Genomic DNA, 15247 nt, shown 5'->3' on the forward strand with positions numbered 1-15247 from the left:
GCTCAACGACGGATATAAAAAAAAGTTAACTTGGGATAGCCTGGTAGGTAGAGCACTGGGTCCATGTCCAAGAGGTCATGGGTTCGATCTCCGCTGGATGAAGACTCCCCATGTAGTAAGTGGTGACTGATGATCACAAGTCACAAAGTCCTCTATGTACCCATAACAAATCATACCTCTGGGGGTGCTTATTCGAGAGTTTCCTTGTCTTCTGGATGGGTTCAAAATTGCAGGACTACAGAGTTGAATCCGAAATTGAGTCTGCTGTTCAACCGACTGTTAAAAAAAAAGAAGTTTACTTACAAGTATTTTTATTTCAGACTGGCTCCCTTAATGATGGCTGTCGTATTTAACTGCGCCTTTCTTCTGAGATATTTCAGTTCAGGTCCTAACTGGTTAAACAGTATCGTGATGTATGATGCGTGGTGTCGTAAGCAGTGGTGGGTGAATGCTCTTTTTATTCAAGATTTCTACAACACCAATGAAATGGTTAGATTCAGTCAACATTAATTGTTAATTTCTTTTAAATTTGGATTTAGTGAGTTTTTCATTCTGAAAAGTTGTATTATTTTTTTATTTTTCAGTGTCTCAGCCACACTTGGTATTTGGCTGCGGATATGCAAATGTACCTTGTATCTCCGTTAATACTCATTCCACTTGTCTGGTAAGTATGTTCAAAATAAATAAAGTTATCTTTGTTCTAGACCAGTGATTCTCAACCACTGTGCCGCGGCACTTTTGTGTGCCGCCAAATATCAGAAATGATACAATAAAAATTCTAATGTTTTTTGTTCTTTAATAATTTTTCCATGCTTTAACCGCGTGAAAATCATTGTCGGCAATTGTCTTATCTCTGACAATCTTAAAATAAGATGGAGGAAGTGCCTAAACTGTATATGACACACAATTTTAAAAAATGTTGTAAGAGCTAATCATTAAAGTAAGCTATGCAATTAATAAACAAATTAACAAAGGATAACTACAAAAACAAATATAGAAAAAACAAATTAACAAAGGATAACTAGCAAAAATTAAGCTAACAATCAATAATTAGCAAAAAAACTATTTAACAAGAAATCACAAAAAAATAACAGTTAATGTAAAAAAAAGAAAAATAACAGTTAATAACTATAGAAAACAAACTAAGAATTAATCAATAACAAAAAAATAAATAACTGTTACTAACTAATAAAAAATTGGTTGAAAGAAATAATTAATTCCTTAATAAATGTGCTTTTGTAATACATATTATTTTATTTCACATTCAAAATTATTATCACAAACTATTTAACGCAGTGTAAAATAGGTAATTAAACAAATTTTAATCTAATTTTTTTCATTGTGTGCCGTCAAATTTCGAAATCGTTAAAAGTGTGCCTCGACAAAAAAAAAGGTTGAGAATCACTATTCTAGACTGTAATAATATAGAAACGGGTAAAAGCATAAATATATATAATAGTTGAATAACAGACAGTGATACTGATGACGGTATTTGTTTAATGCATTGTATCAAATGCTGTCTGACTTCTAACTTTTATATGCTTACAATTTGATTAATTTTGTATCTTATCATGTTTTGGTTTGTTATCCCGCACTGACACCAATGATTTATAATTGAGGATTCGGGTTTCATCCTTGGTAATGATCCGACTAACACATATGCGTACTACTCTACCGCTGTTTAGAGCGGAGAGCAAATGATTGTCATCACCGAGTTTCTACACAAAAATCATTTAATAAGCTAGAATTTTTTCAGATAAGCTGCCGAGAACATCATATCATAGTGAATTCCGAACCACTAAGTCAATATCTGATCATATACTCAGCCTTTACCATTGGGGAGTCGAACCTCGGTAAAGCCATAGATGGCGAAAAGGTTACACACTATACAAATTGTGCTGCCTATTTTATAATGATTTCTAACATATAAATCCTCTACTTCCATATAAAAAACAATGTAATTAAAGAACCCAATACACTGTATTCTTTTAAATTTTACAACCTCTAAATTTAAAAAAAATATATAGTAATTTTACAAGTTCTGAATTAAAATATATATATGTATATGTATATTGCTGAAAATAGAATAAAATATATTTGCAGGATAATTATTTATATCACCTAAATACTGATGAAGAGAAATTCTTTTGAAATACAATGTAACACGAACTGTACGGAATATTAAAAAAAAACTTTTTTATCATACACTCCCAGAAATTTTTTTAAAAATGTTGCAGATTCATTGCCAGAAAAAAATTGTAAATTCACGACATATTTTAGTGATATTTCAATTTTATTACATATTTTGATTCCACAGATCTCTTTGTATCTCAAGGGGTACATGTACCCTAATTTGAAAACTTCAGCTCGGAGGAAATATTTTCCGATTTACTGGAGAAAAAAATTTTTTTTATATAAATTATTTCTGAAGAAAGATGATGTCAGCAATTCAAACAATTGTTACTTGTATCCCTTTTCCTGTTTGTAAATGTAAAGATTTGACAACTGGCGTAGTATAATTAACATCAGTTGTTATACCACAACTGATCAAAACATACTGTGGTACATGCATACTGATGCCCCATACTGATATAAATAAATGATATAAAACAGTGTGTACATTACTTGAGTACTTTTAAACACTTATAAAATCACTGTTTGAAACAGTGTTTTTAAACGATATGACACAGTGTTTTTATGTCACACACTACGTTCTTTCGTTACTGTAGCAATCTTTCTTTCTCATTGTGATATATTATGTTTGTTTAACAGGAACTTGAAAGCTGGAATCGCTGCAATGATTGCATTTCTTCTCGCCACCACCATTGCCACAGGAGTCATCACAGCTCAGAATCATTATCCTGCAATTCCATATATCAACAACGTTGTGTAAGCAATCTTGCAATTTTAATTAAACTATTGAGTTGTATTCTACGTTCCCTCCTTCTTTCTATTTAATTTCAACATTCAGCTTCTCATTAAATGTTTTTTGGTATAATATATTAGATTATTCTAAAGAGAATGTTTTGCTCTACCGGAATCTATTTTTTTTCTTTTTTGTGTGAATTAATGTATATCGATTTTCAGGTTATTAAAATTGAATGTCAGCTGGTCAGCATTCGATACCTCCTTCTTTTTGATTTTAATCAAGGCTCTAAGGCAGTAAAAGCTGCTCTTGACATTTGTGTTGTGTCTGAAGAGGGTTCCATAGCTCATAAAACTGCTCATGACTGGTACGCCAAAGTTAAAAAATGGAAATTTCGACCTTAACTTTGTTCTGCCTGTCCAGTTGAGTATTGAGTTCGAAGAGGAGCGTTTAAACCAACCTTTGCTTGAAAATTCGCACCAAACTAGGAAAGAACTGGCAGAGAAAATGGAATGCTCCCGAAATTTAAACTATGAAAATAAAAATAGTTTAAAAAAAATCCCGGGTGGAATTTAGCTGCTAACTCAATATAAATATCACATCTAGTAAAAGATAATATTTGTAGGGATGCATCATAATTGGTGAGTTTTGACCACATTAGTCATGAAGCATGTTTCGAATGGTTACAATATTTGTGTTGAATAAATTCGTAAGATATTTCACCACAAGTACATTTACCTGCTAATTTTTCCAACAATCTATTTCATAGTTTCGAGGTAACGACGTATGAACTTTCAATGAGACTGTTCACTTTGAAAAATCATTTGTACATTGGTATAATATTTTCAATTGTAAATGAAGTTCGTTAGTTAATTCACTTATTTTAACTTTAAATAAACTTAGTTGCAAAAAAGAAAGCTTTTTAAGACGTGACTTAGTCTATATAAGCGTAATAAAAAGCTTTAACTAGATCTTTTTTATGTTATTTCTTTATCTAAATTCTCCTTCTTAATTTATTATTCAAAACTAAACGCTTTCTCACCATTTTTTATTCCCATCCATTTGGTTCTATTTTTAGATTTAAGTATGTAAGAATTAATTCTTTAGGCGTTAGAACCATATTATTCCCACGACCTATTAAATGGACCAATTGTAATTACAAACGTTTTCCTTTTTGCATGTGATTTAAGAATTCATCGGTACCTGTTTGTAGCATTTTCCCTAGCTTTTGAGAATGAAGCACTTCAATTTTGGAGTATTCGACTTCTTGCTCTCCATACAATGAATACTTAATAAAAACTTTCATTTTGCTTTCATCAATATAAATTTACAGGACATAAAAAATGTTTAACAGTATTTAAAACATGATCTATTAAACGAAAAGTGACTATACCACAATGTTTTTTAGCTACAATGTGACCAACCTCTGTATAAAATACTATGTCTGTGTTTTTGCCATTAAGTTTGATTAGTTATATGGAATTGTTTTAATTTTTCTCTGTAGGCCTTTAGACTTGGTGAATGAGTATTACAAGAACGTGTACATAAAACCATATTGCAGAATGGGACCTTTCATTGTTGGAATGGCTATCGGATATTTCATGTATAAGAAAAAGGAATGCGTCCTTAATAAAGTAAGTTGCATATTGGAAATGTAATTTAACTAATAGTATAAGAATTAGGAACTGCCAAAAGACCAGGACTTTCGATTTATTTGATTCGAATTTTTTTAAACTGAAAAGATAATCACGCCAAAAAATAAAATGGCTCCATTTTTGGCATTTAGATTGCATAATAATGCGGGAACAAAAACTGCGATTTTTGAGGGGATTTATTTTTTCTTTCCTTTCGTGAAAAATTATCATTTCATGTGAAATGGATTTCCTGCATAGAAAATTAAAGACATTCGAATGACTTTCAAAACTATAATGGACGAAGTTTTTAGTTAAAATTTAGCGCCATAAATTTAATTTTTTCCCTCTTAAATTGCATTTTTGAGAGAGGTAAATAGTATCCCAATCTGGTGAAACACCTCACGAATCTGTCCAAAAACTATTCTTAATATTAAAAGTAGCCATTAATTACTCAATCAAATGACCAGCATTGTTCCTTTTTTTTAATTTTTACAAAGTTTGTTTATATGACACCAAGAATGTAGCATTTTTTGAACGAAAAACAAAATTTATTTGCGAAGCCATCAAATAATCATTTTTTAGGTCATTTCTGGAACCTAAATATGTACTTAAGAGTTAAAAGTGGGGCATGAAATTTTTTTAGCTATCTTCTTCAAACATTACTGTAGCTATCTTTTTAAAACATTATTATCAAAATTTACTGTAGGTCTAAAATTTTGCAATAACCCATTTTAAATAGCCTACATTTTTGAGTCGCTGCATAATTTGGAAATGGGATATTTGCCAACTCCAATGTACTGCAATAAATGCAAAACTAATCCTAAAGTTTTTATTTTTTTAATAAATTTTTTCATCGATGAAATTTTATTTTTTTTGTAAACTATTTATAGTGACGCAGCGTGTTTTTCAGATCTTCTTTACTAGTTATGACTTCACTAGTTGACGGCACCCCTCATCTCTTTTAACTTATCACATGCTAGATAATCCTTTACTTGGCTTCTTTATTATATAATCATATTAAACTTATTTAATAATATAATCATACTTATTAATCGTATAGATCATATATAGTTTGAATCATTATTGTGTAATAATATGCTGGTGGAACCTTTAGTGATAATCATATGTTGGCGGTATCATATGTTGAGCTGTATATGATAATCATATACAGCTCCCTGCTTTCACCAATTATAAAACTGACGCAAAATATATCCAATCGTTGACGATTCGTTGGTTCAAAATTATAAGAATTTGGTACTGAGCATTATTAGCTGCACGAAGTCTTTATGGATCTGTTGTTTGACACTAGTTATAAAATGGAATAAAAAAATTTATCATAAAACCATCTTTATCCAGAGCTTCATTATATTATATCTAGTTAATAACATTTTCGAGAATTATCAAATTTTAACGTTACGTATCGCTATCCAACCAACTTAAATCATGCTTTTTTGATATTCTACTATTAATTAGTCTCATATAAATTGAATAAATAAAAAATTCAATCACTAATTTATGAATTTTGGATTTGGACAGAATTCGATAAAAATAAAAAACTGACATCCTTGCTTTCCTTTTTTGTATCGAAAATTTCAACTAAAAGAAAAATGAACTTCTTTCGTAATCTATATATATATAAATCTCTTGTCACAGTTTTAGTGGTTAAACTCCTCCTAAACGGCTGGATCGATTTTGATGAAATTTTATATGTATATTCAGTAGGTATNAGTCACTGGTAGTCCTTGCTTTCCTTTTTTGTATCGAAAATTTCAACTAAAAGAAAAATGAACTTCTTTCGTAATATTTATTATATAATTCTAATATTTATTAATTATATCATATAAGCGGTAGTTTTAAAAAGAAGCTTTTATTAATATTTTTTTCTTTATTTAATTTCTTAGTTCAATGTTCTTCAATACAACACTCAGTTTGAATTTAATATAAATAAATAACACTGAACGACTTTGTAAACCTATATTTAAAATTGTTTAATCGTAATCCTTTTTCTAACACAGTCACTGGTAGTAGTATGTTGGCTACTCAGCATAGGATCTGGATTGACTATCATATACCTCATGTGGCCTGCTAATCAAGGTATCCTGCCGACCAATGCCGAAGCAGCTGCCTACAGTGCATTGGCCAGAACTGCTTGGGGTGTCTGTCTAGCCTGGCTTGTTTTTGCCTGCTACTATGGATATGGAGGTATTGTTATCCAATGTTATACTGAAAGAATTCTTGCTAATTAAGAAAAATCTCGTAAATTCTAGTCTTTAGTCAATTCATCTACATTTTCCTTCCCCATTCAATGTTTTAATATTCAGTGAAGTATTTGGTTAATATATATTTTTTAAATGTTTAACAGAGTTATCGTTCTTATACTTATAATAAAAAGAGTTTTAGATACTATAACATAAAAAAATCTTGGCCGCCTTATCTTCGTTAGCTTTGGCTACCTTTACACCAGACAAAGAGCAAGTCATTCATCTTTGGTTCACTCGTCTTCTTGTAATGGGAATTTGGGAAATGGTTCTAAATGTTGATTTAAATTTATTCGTTGATCTGAAAGTCTGGAGGAACATAAAAAATAACATCTAAAGAAGCTCTTCTGACATGCTGAACAAGTTGATTTTCAGGATGAGGAGGATGGCTCCTAATTAATCTAGGGTAGTGTATACAACTTTACATCCAATATAGAGTTCTAAATCCCATTATAACTATCTCCCATCATTAGCGGCAATAATTTTGGAAGAGATAGTTTTGAAGTTCCTTCAACCCTTTGAGGAACAACAAATTTCGGTTGCAAATTTTAGTCAGGCAGCCCTAGCAACTGCGACCTTCGACATAGTATTTTTATTGAAGAGGCATACTTTATCTCTTTGTTGCTTGAAGAATAGTGGTTGCTGTACGTCTGGAAGCAAATAGTTTTACATTTCTAGTGGTTTGTAACTTTATAGAATTATATGTTGCCAGACTGGCGGAAAGAGTTAGCATCTTCAAGACCAGAGGAAGGAGCGCTTCTTCCGCTGGCCCTCACGTACGAAAGAGTACGCATACTTATTAGAGTTCCGTATGAGATCAAGCACATGTGATCTTGGGTGGCTAAAGTCAGAGTCTCGTTTCAGATATTATACAGTGGGCCTTTAAGGGAGAATCACGCTCTTTAAGTGGTTAACAATGTGTTAATTACTCGATGAACCTTTTTGGCAATAATATTGAAAAACAACATTTGGTAACAGGAGTTATTAAAAATACCATTGGCTACAGATATTTGTACATTTTCTTTTTCCAATAGTTATCGTATAGTTAGATGTTTACTGTATATTTTCTTTTCTCAATAGATATTGTATAATCGAGTAGTTACTGCATACTTTTTCTTCTCAATAAATATCGTGTACTCGGGTTTTTACATTCTACTTTCTTTTCTCAATAGGTATCGTCAATACAATTCTATCGTGGTCTTTGTGGGTCCCAGTTAGTCGTTTAACATTTCCAGCATATCTCATTCATCCAGTAATAATAAGTGCCGTTTATGGTTCTATCGAAAGCCCAAGAGAATTCTCTTTGGATTTTATGGTAAGTACATACATATGTTTCTCAAAATGAAAAAAACATCTTCATAACTTTTGATTTAATGATAGGATTTTTAGTATTAAGATATAAGTACTAAGATTAATAATGTGTGATTGATTTGTTCATTTACGTCGCACAAGAGCTGCACAATGGGCTATTGGCGACCGACTGGGAAGCATTCCTGAGGATGATCCGAAGACATGTCATCACAATTTTGATCCTCCGCAGAGGGGATGGCACTCTCGCTTCGGTAGCCCGACGACCTGCACGCGAAGTCGAGCACTTTACGGTAGAACAGTTAAACGAGGATCAATACCGCACACCCTCGGTCCCTACGCAGACTGATCCAAGTGATCACCCACCCGCACACTCACCATTATACAATAATGTGTGAAGATAAATTTTAAAAAATCATGAAATTAGGTAAAGAAGCGCAATTTCCCTGCGTAAACAAACTTTTTTTTTCTATGGATTTTATTTGATTAAAAAAAAAAAATTATGGGAAGAGGGGCAGCCGGTATCTGGAAAACATGGTTGCATTAATTTAATCTGAAGAATGATGAATAGTTTGGTCCCTTTAATATTAATTTATTGTTAGAATTTTATTTAAAAAAATTATTAAATGTTAAACTCTATTTTCTTATATAATTTTTACAGCAAATCTACTTATTAGCAACATTTCAATTCAAGCCTAGAATCGCTCAGCAATAATTTTATTTGTAAGAATAATTTCGCTAAAGAAAACTGACATTGAATATATTTTTGTTTATTCAGTAGGTCGCATTTTGCTCGTTCTCGATTGTTAGATATGTCCACTTTATTTTTATGTAAACAGGTTGCAATTACATACTTTCCTCTTTTTGTTTTTTATCAATAAGAATATTTTCAACGTATTTGTATAGCCAAAGTTGTTTTGAGTAGTCGGATATGTTTTGTGATGACATATAATACTGGCGATACGCATTCCGAATGACCATGAAATGTCACTTAGTGGAAACCGTGCAGGAAAACGGCCATGATAAATTTATAAAGATTAAATAAACACCATTAATTTATTAGTTATCGTGTCTGTGATCTATGGCTCTTAATTTCTCTGAGAGAATGAGGAAAATGCCGGAAGACAAGATTGTCTAAAGGCACTTTTATAAAAAAAAAAATAGTTCAAAACAATCAAGCACACACATTTCTGAGTTAAATCTAATTTGAAATATATAACATAATTTTTTTCTCTCTCTAATAAATGAATGAAAAATAATGAAAAAAGATATATTGTAAGCAATTGGAGTAATTTTTAAAGTTGATATTTTAATTTTGTCTGAAATGTGACGAATTATTTTTTTCTACTAAATTCTTCCATTAAATTTGAAAAAGGATTTCGCATTTCTATTTGGTTCAACATATGTAGGATATTTTTAAATTGACTAAAATGTGACGAAACATCTTCTACAATATTCTTCCGTTAATTTTAAAAAAATGATTTCGGATTTCCATTTGACACATATATGTGTTGAATATTTTACAACTAAAATTCATGATTATAAACATTATACTTTCAACAATCGGTAAGTCATTGATGTCAATTTGCTCGGAAGATTTTATTTTTACATTTAAAGTGATACCAAAACCTGTTTCTTTAGTTTTATTCTTAGATTTTATAAACTTAATTTAGAATGATTTTAACCTTTCTTTCACTTAAAAAAAATAAATAAACACATATACATATGCTAATTTTACGATGTAGCTTTGGAAAAATAGAAATATATTTTTGCTAAAACTTGGAAAAATCATTTTTGGAATGAGCAAAAGTTGGCAAGTACGGTATGCGTGGCAGATTTTGTTTTCTGGAATTTTAGCCGTGCTGTATTGACGATTGAATTAGACTAAGGAATATCTCACTTTCTAGACATTTTTGTTGTGATGCTTTGAGGACGAAAAATTTTAGCTACCAAGAAAATTCGACGTACAAATTGAGTTGAATATATTTTTAATCATAGAAGAGACATAATCGGTTATACTGCGCCAAAGAAAAGCCTCTGCTTCGGGATAAGATCGAGTAATATCCTGTTTTGCCCTCTCTATCTTTGATGTGTATCAATGCTGGGCCCACGAAAGCTGCAGTGCAGCCTAGGATGAAGATAATTACATCCAAGGTATCACGGACACCAGGAAAAAATGTATTACAAATCCCTTCTTAAAAGCACAAAAAGCCTTATTTTCATATTTTTACAAAACACTTTATACAAATTTGTAGTTTATATATAGATATAATGGAATTCTTTGCAATTTTCTTTTTTAAAAAAAACTTATAATTAAACACTATTTTTGAAAGAAATTTAGGTCGGGCCGTCGGCAGCCGTGGGACAACTCTCTCCTTGGGTACGATCTTGACTACATCACATGCATAATTTTTCTTAAATTGTCATATTGTATAATTGTATTTCTAAATTTCCCTTAGAGTTAATACGTGTACTCGCAGGGGTCTGTTTAGAAGAAATTTGGGTCCGTTAACGGACCCTTCACAAAATATCTTTTCATAAAAACGGACCCTTCACAAAATATTTTAACTTAAAAACTGACCCTTCACAAAATGATTTTTCTCTTTAATCGGACCCTTCACAAATTTGTACTTTCATTATTATTTTGTTAATCGAATAAACCCTTTCCAGGCCAGAAAACAAGAAAGATGGATGTAAACGAATTAAGTTTTGTCTTCGGCAGACGATTCTTCCATTATTCGTCCAAAATGAATATTCTGCGTTCAGCAATATAGGCTAAATACCAAATATTTGTATGTTGCATCTCTAATTTAGAAGCAGCAATTGTTGTTTATTTTTTAAAATTTAATTTTTTTAATTATAATTTTACAGTGTTGAGCATAATCTTGTATGTCTTTACAATTGAAAAACTCCTTGAAAAATTTTTTTGTTGTTGCAATAACGGACCCTATTTGCACAAATTCATAAAAGCGGACCCTGGTTGAAAGAATGTGAGTAATTTTTTCACAATTTCACGAAAAACGGACCTTTCACAAAATGTCTGGACAGACCCCTGACTCGGTACTGTTTGACTTTTCTTTAAAAATTCATTCAGGGTGCGCAGCCAATTTTTTGAAGAAAAAAATTAGCACCTTTCAAGCATTCAAAGAATATTCTTTAACTCTTTATTTTTTAAATAAATATAAGGGGATATTTCCGCATCGTGATCTGTCTCGCTAACTACAATCGCCAAAAATTGATTTTAAACTTGCAAATTTAAAAAAAAAAACATGTAAATGTTTGCCCGGGGCTGGGCTACGAGTTATATCTTTCGAGCTGGTCCCTTTCTGTGATGTGTATTTTAGTTTCTCGCGGTCAGTGCTGCCCGGAAGTTGCCAAGGCTTGGTGATTCTTCTGCTACAGATCACGATACGGAAATCTCCCCAAATATAATTAGGAAAGGCGCACTAATAAAAAAAAAATTTCTTCCGATTATTGAAAGTTCATATGTATGTATATTATATATACATACATATGAGCTTTTAATAATAGAAAGAAAGTTTTTTTTTATTAGTGTGCATATCCTAATATTATTATTATTGTGGTTGAATGAATTGTGGAAACATTTAAATAAAATAGCTTTTTGCATAATTCGTGGCAAAAACCCACATGATAAAAAAAAAACCATCTCATTTTAGAAAAGGAAACATTAAGGATTTTTTTAAAACACCCATTAAAAAAAGCACCTTTTAGGGCTTTTAAAAAACGAAAATAAGCAACTTTAAGTACTTTTTAAAAACGCTACGCTTTACATACATAAAAAAAATTAGTAAATCTGACTTTTCAGGAATGATGTACTACACAAAACTAAACAATGAATATCTCGATTAAGTCGAACAGTCTCGCTCTAACTGACCTTAGAATCTCCATTGAGAATAAAACTTAGAATCTTAACCCAACTTTCCTCTATTTTTTACAATTCTTTCTAACCGTTGAATTACATAATTTTCTAATAAAATTCATCTAATAATTTTACAAATATTTCAAAATTTATGTTTTCAATTGCTTCGAATATATTTTAATATTGATTTAATGTTGTTGCAGCTGTATATGTTCATAGGACATATGTTCCTTACATATGTACTATCACTAGTCTTATCACTACTATATGAATCACCTTTTGTAGTCATGGAGAAGATCTTACTTAGACCCAAAAAGAAACCCAAAGAAGAAGATGCATGTGTGAATCATAATTACAGGCAATAGTGAAGCCTGTACCAGTGTCTCCCACAAACATTTCAAATATGATAGATTCTCATCATCACAATCATAGTTGATCCACGTATCCTACAAACATTTTAAATTCATCAAAATTTGTCATATATCTTCATGCCATCACAATCCAAGGGAATCTGTGTCTTTCAAAAACTTTTTGTAACCAAAATTGATTACATTTCATAATGTCGTCTCAAAAGCGATCTGTGTCCTTAAAGCGGTCACTTTACATCATAATCAAAAGATGATCTGTGTCTTCCAGAAACATTTTAGGATCAAAAGTGATTAGATTCCATCCAAACAAAGATCACCTGCTTCCAGAAACTTCTCATAATCAATTTCATCAGGACATCAAACCATCACAGCGGAAATCCGCAAATTCCAGAAACTTTTTATAATCAAAATTGATCTCATTTCAACATAAATAAAAGGGATGCGTCTCCCAGACACATTTTATAACCAAAACTGATTACATTTAATTTAATTAAAGGAGATCTGTCTTCCAGAAACTTCTCATAGTCAATTTTTCAGGACATCAAACGGGATCTATCTTCCAGAAGCTTTTTATCATCAAAATTGATCACATTTCATCATAAACAACGGGTACCTGTCTTACAGAAACATTTTATAACCAAGACTGATTATATTCCATTCAAACAAAAGAGATCTCCTGCTTCCAGTAACTTCTCATAATCAATTTCAACCACACATCAAAGTATCACAATGGGGAGATATTTTGCAGAATCTTTTTTTATAATCAAAATTGATTATATTTCATCATGCTATCAAAAACTTACAAAGTATATTTTGAATCATGACATATAACTGAAAACCTTGCCAATTTTAATGGAGCATACCGGGAAATATACAAATTGTAGACTACAATCATGGCTCTTTATAATCCTTGTCAAAAGAGCATAAAATAATAAATGTCCTGAGTTAGGAGTCTCAAATAACATTTAGAAGACAAAAACGTTATTAAAATCAGATTTTACTCTATGGAAAAAAGTAAATAAAAGTACAAAGATCAGTTTAATATATCGATGAATTTGTTCTTAATAATCGCTGTTCAACTCTCATTTCCACCAGCAATTCAGATTTTAATATTTTTTATCTTCCTCTTTAAGAATTAGATTCTAAGTTTTTTTTCTGTCTAATAAATATTAGTTTACGACCCTAAATGTGTATATTTTTAAATCTTATTTTTTAATAACTGTAATAAAATATTCCCTGTAGATAGTTAAATGCGAAATGCATTCCAAGAAGCTGTCTTGCTCTAACAAGAGAACCCTCACCAACTAATAGAATTTGACGATTCCCCTGTACATAGGAGCAGGTAAAAGAATTGAGTAAATGTTGTACAAAATTATTTATATTTGGACACCTTTAAATACCTCTTTTTGGCAAGGGATTATAATAATGCACAATTTTGTATTCAATCCTTGTATACGAAACTTTATTAAAGGTGTACAAAATAAAATGATTCAAAACTATTACTTTATCCTATGCTCTATTATGATCTACAAAATAAAATTTGAATTTATATAATAGTTGGGTACAGAAAAAATAGTCATTTTTTAGACTTATGGCTATTTTATTTTTATAAAATGCAGAACTTTCAAATTAATTAAAATTTTTCAGTAGGTAGTCAATGTTAAGTTACTCAATTTGGCTGATAAATTTTTCAGCCACAAAAAAGTATGCTGGCTTATATATAAAATCCGCCATTTCTTTATACGACAATATTGGAGGGGATTACTTTCCTTTATAAACATTTTTTAGTTCTCAAATTTTGTGAGTGACATTGCATGATATTCTCACGTGCTAAATTTAAGAGCAAGTACTTGTAATTTATAATGTGATTAATTTGTCAAAGGAACACTTATTATTCTAAATATGATATTCCTGACAGTTAAAAAAGTTTCTGTTAATTTATTGATTTATTTTACAATAAAATTGTTATCTAACTTGCTTTGCATGACTTAATGATTGCTTATTTTAAAAAAAAAAAATCACACCCTTTTTGCGGAGAATATTTAACACAAATTTGGAATTTATGATTCATATTTCGTTCAGAGAAACCAATTACAATTGTTTTTAACACAATTTCTATTTCCAAGAGTTTTACAGATAGGCAACATCTTCTTACATCAGGAAATTTTCGTGCTTCAGGTTTATTTTGTAACTTGCTTGCAGAATTGAAATAACAACTTAGAAGTATAATTACTAAGGAACAAGTTAAAACATTTTTAAGTTTTTATAAATTTTAAATGTATAATTAAAAATATTTTTTTTTTCATTTTAAAGAAATGAAACTGATCATAAAAAAACTCCTTAGCATGAAATTTTTTCATAGGATTAGAAGGGGCAGCTAAAATTACTATACATATATAATTATTTGCATAATCATTCTATAACTTTGCTGACAGATTAATGTGTAGCATACACAGTACAAGTTTCGTAACCACTTTGCTAACAACACTTCGCATCTCCAAGAGTTTATTCCACTGATAAAGTAATTGCGCAAATAAACTTTTCTGCACCGTATATTAGATTGTTAGTCTTTTATCCTCAATTTGAATTGCAATCTTGTAAAGCTGCTAATTGACGCAAGACTGTAAACATATAAAAATTTTGTTACTTCCAATCAGTCAATGTTTTCTTGATAAACGTTTTGTTTCTTGAAGTTATCATAAAAAGATTTAGTAAGATGTATATATTTTGAGAAATAACTGGGAAAATTGGTAAATTTCTTCCTCAGTTAAAACAGCAAACTTGAGAATTTTTTTTATTACACTTTCATCACAGCAGAAGATCTTGTTACACATATAAAACAGTTAAAATAACTTGCTAAAATTTTATGAGTTAACTAAATTGAAGGTTACAGGGCATCTGCTACATTTTAGATTTTCAAATTCATGACTTTC

General features: G+C 30.5%; 1 protein-coding gene across 1 annotated transcript in view; it reads left to right on the forward strand.

Moving 5' to 3' along the window:
- The window catches only part of LOC107444483 (nose resistant to fluoxetine protein 6-like), a 38715-nt gene extending 24423 nt beyond the window's left edge, over positions 1-14292 (forward strand). The window contains exons 9-15 of the mRNA XM_043056079.2: positions 321-489; positions 585-664; positions 2773-2889; positions 4371-4500; positions 6516-6702; positions 7931-8073; positions 12150-14292. Coding sequence (XP_042912013.1) covers positions 321-489; positions 585-664; positions 2773-2889; positions 4371-4500; positions 6516-6702; positions 7931-8073; positions 12150-12311 — 988 coding nt within the window. The 3' untranslated portion in view covers positions 12312-14292. The remainder of the gene's footprint in view (positions 1-320; positions 490-584; positions 665-2772; positions 2890-4370; positions 4501-6515; positions 6703-7930; positions 8074-12149) is intronic.
- The last annotated feature ends 955 nt before the right edge of the window (positions 14293-15247 follow it).

Source organism: Parasteatoda tepidariorum, chromosome 4, assembly GCF_043381705.1.
Source record: "Parasteatoda tepidariorum isolate YZ-2023 chromosome 4, CAS_Ptep_4.0, whole genome shotgun sequence".
Taxonomy (NCBI): Eukaryota; Metazoa; Arthropoda; class Arachnida; order Araneae; family Theridiidae; genus Parasteatoda; species Parasteatoda tepidariorum.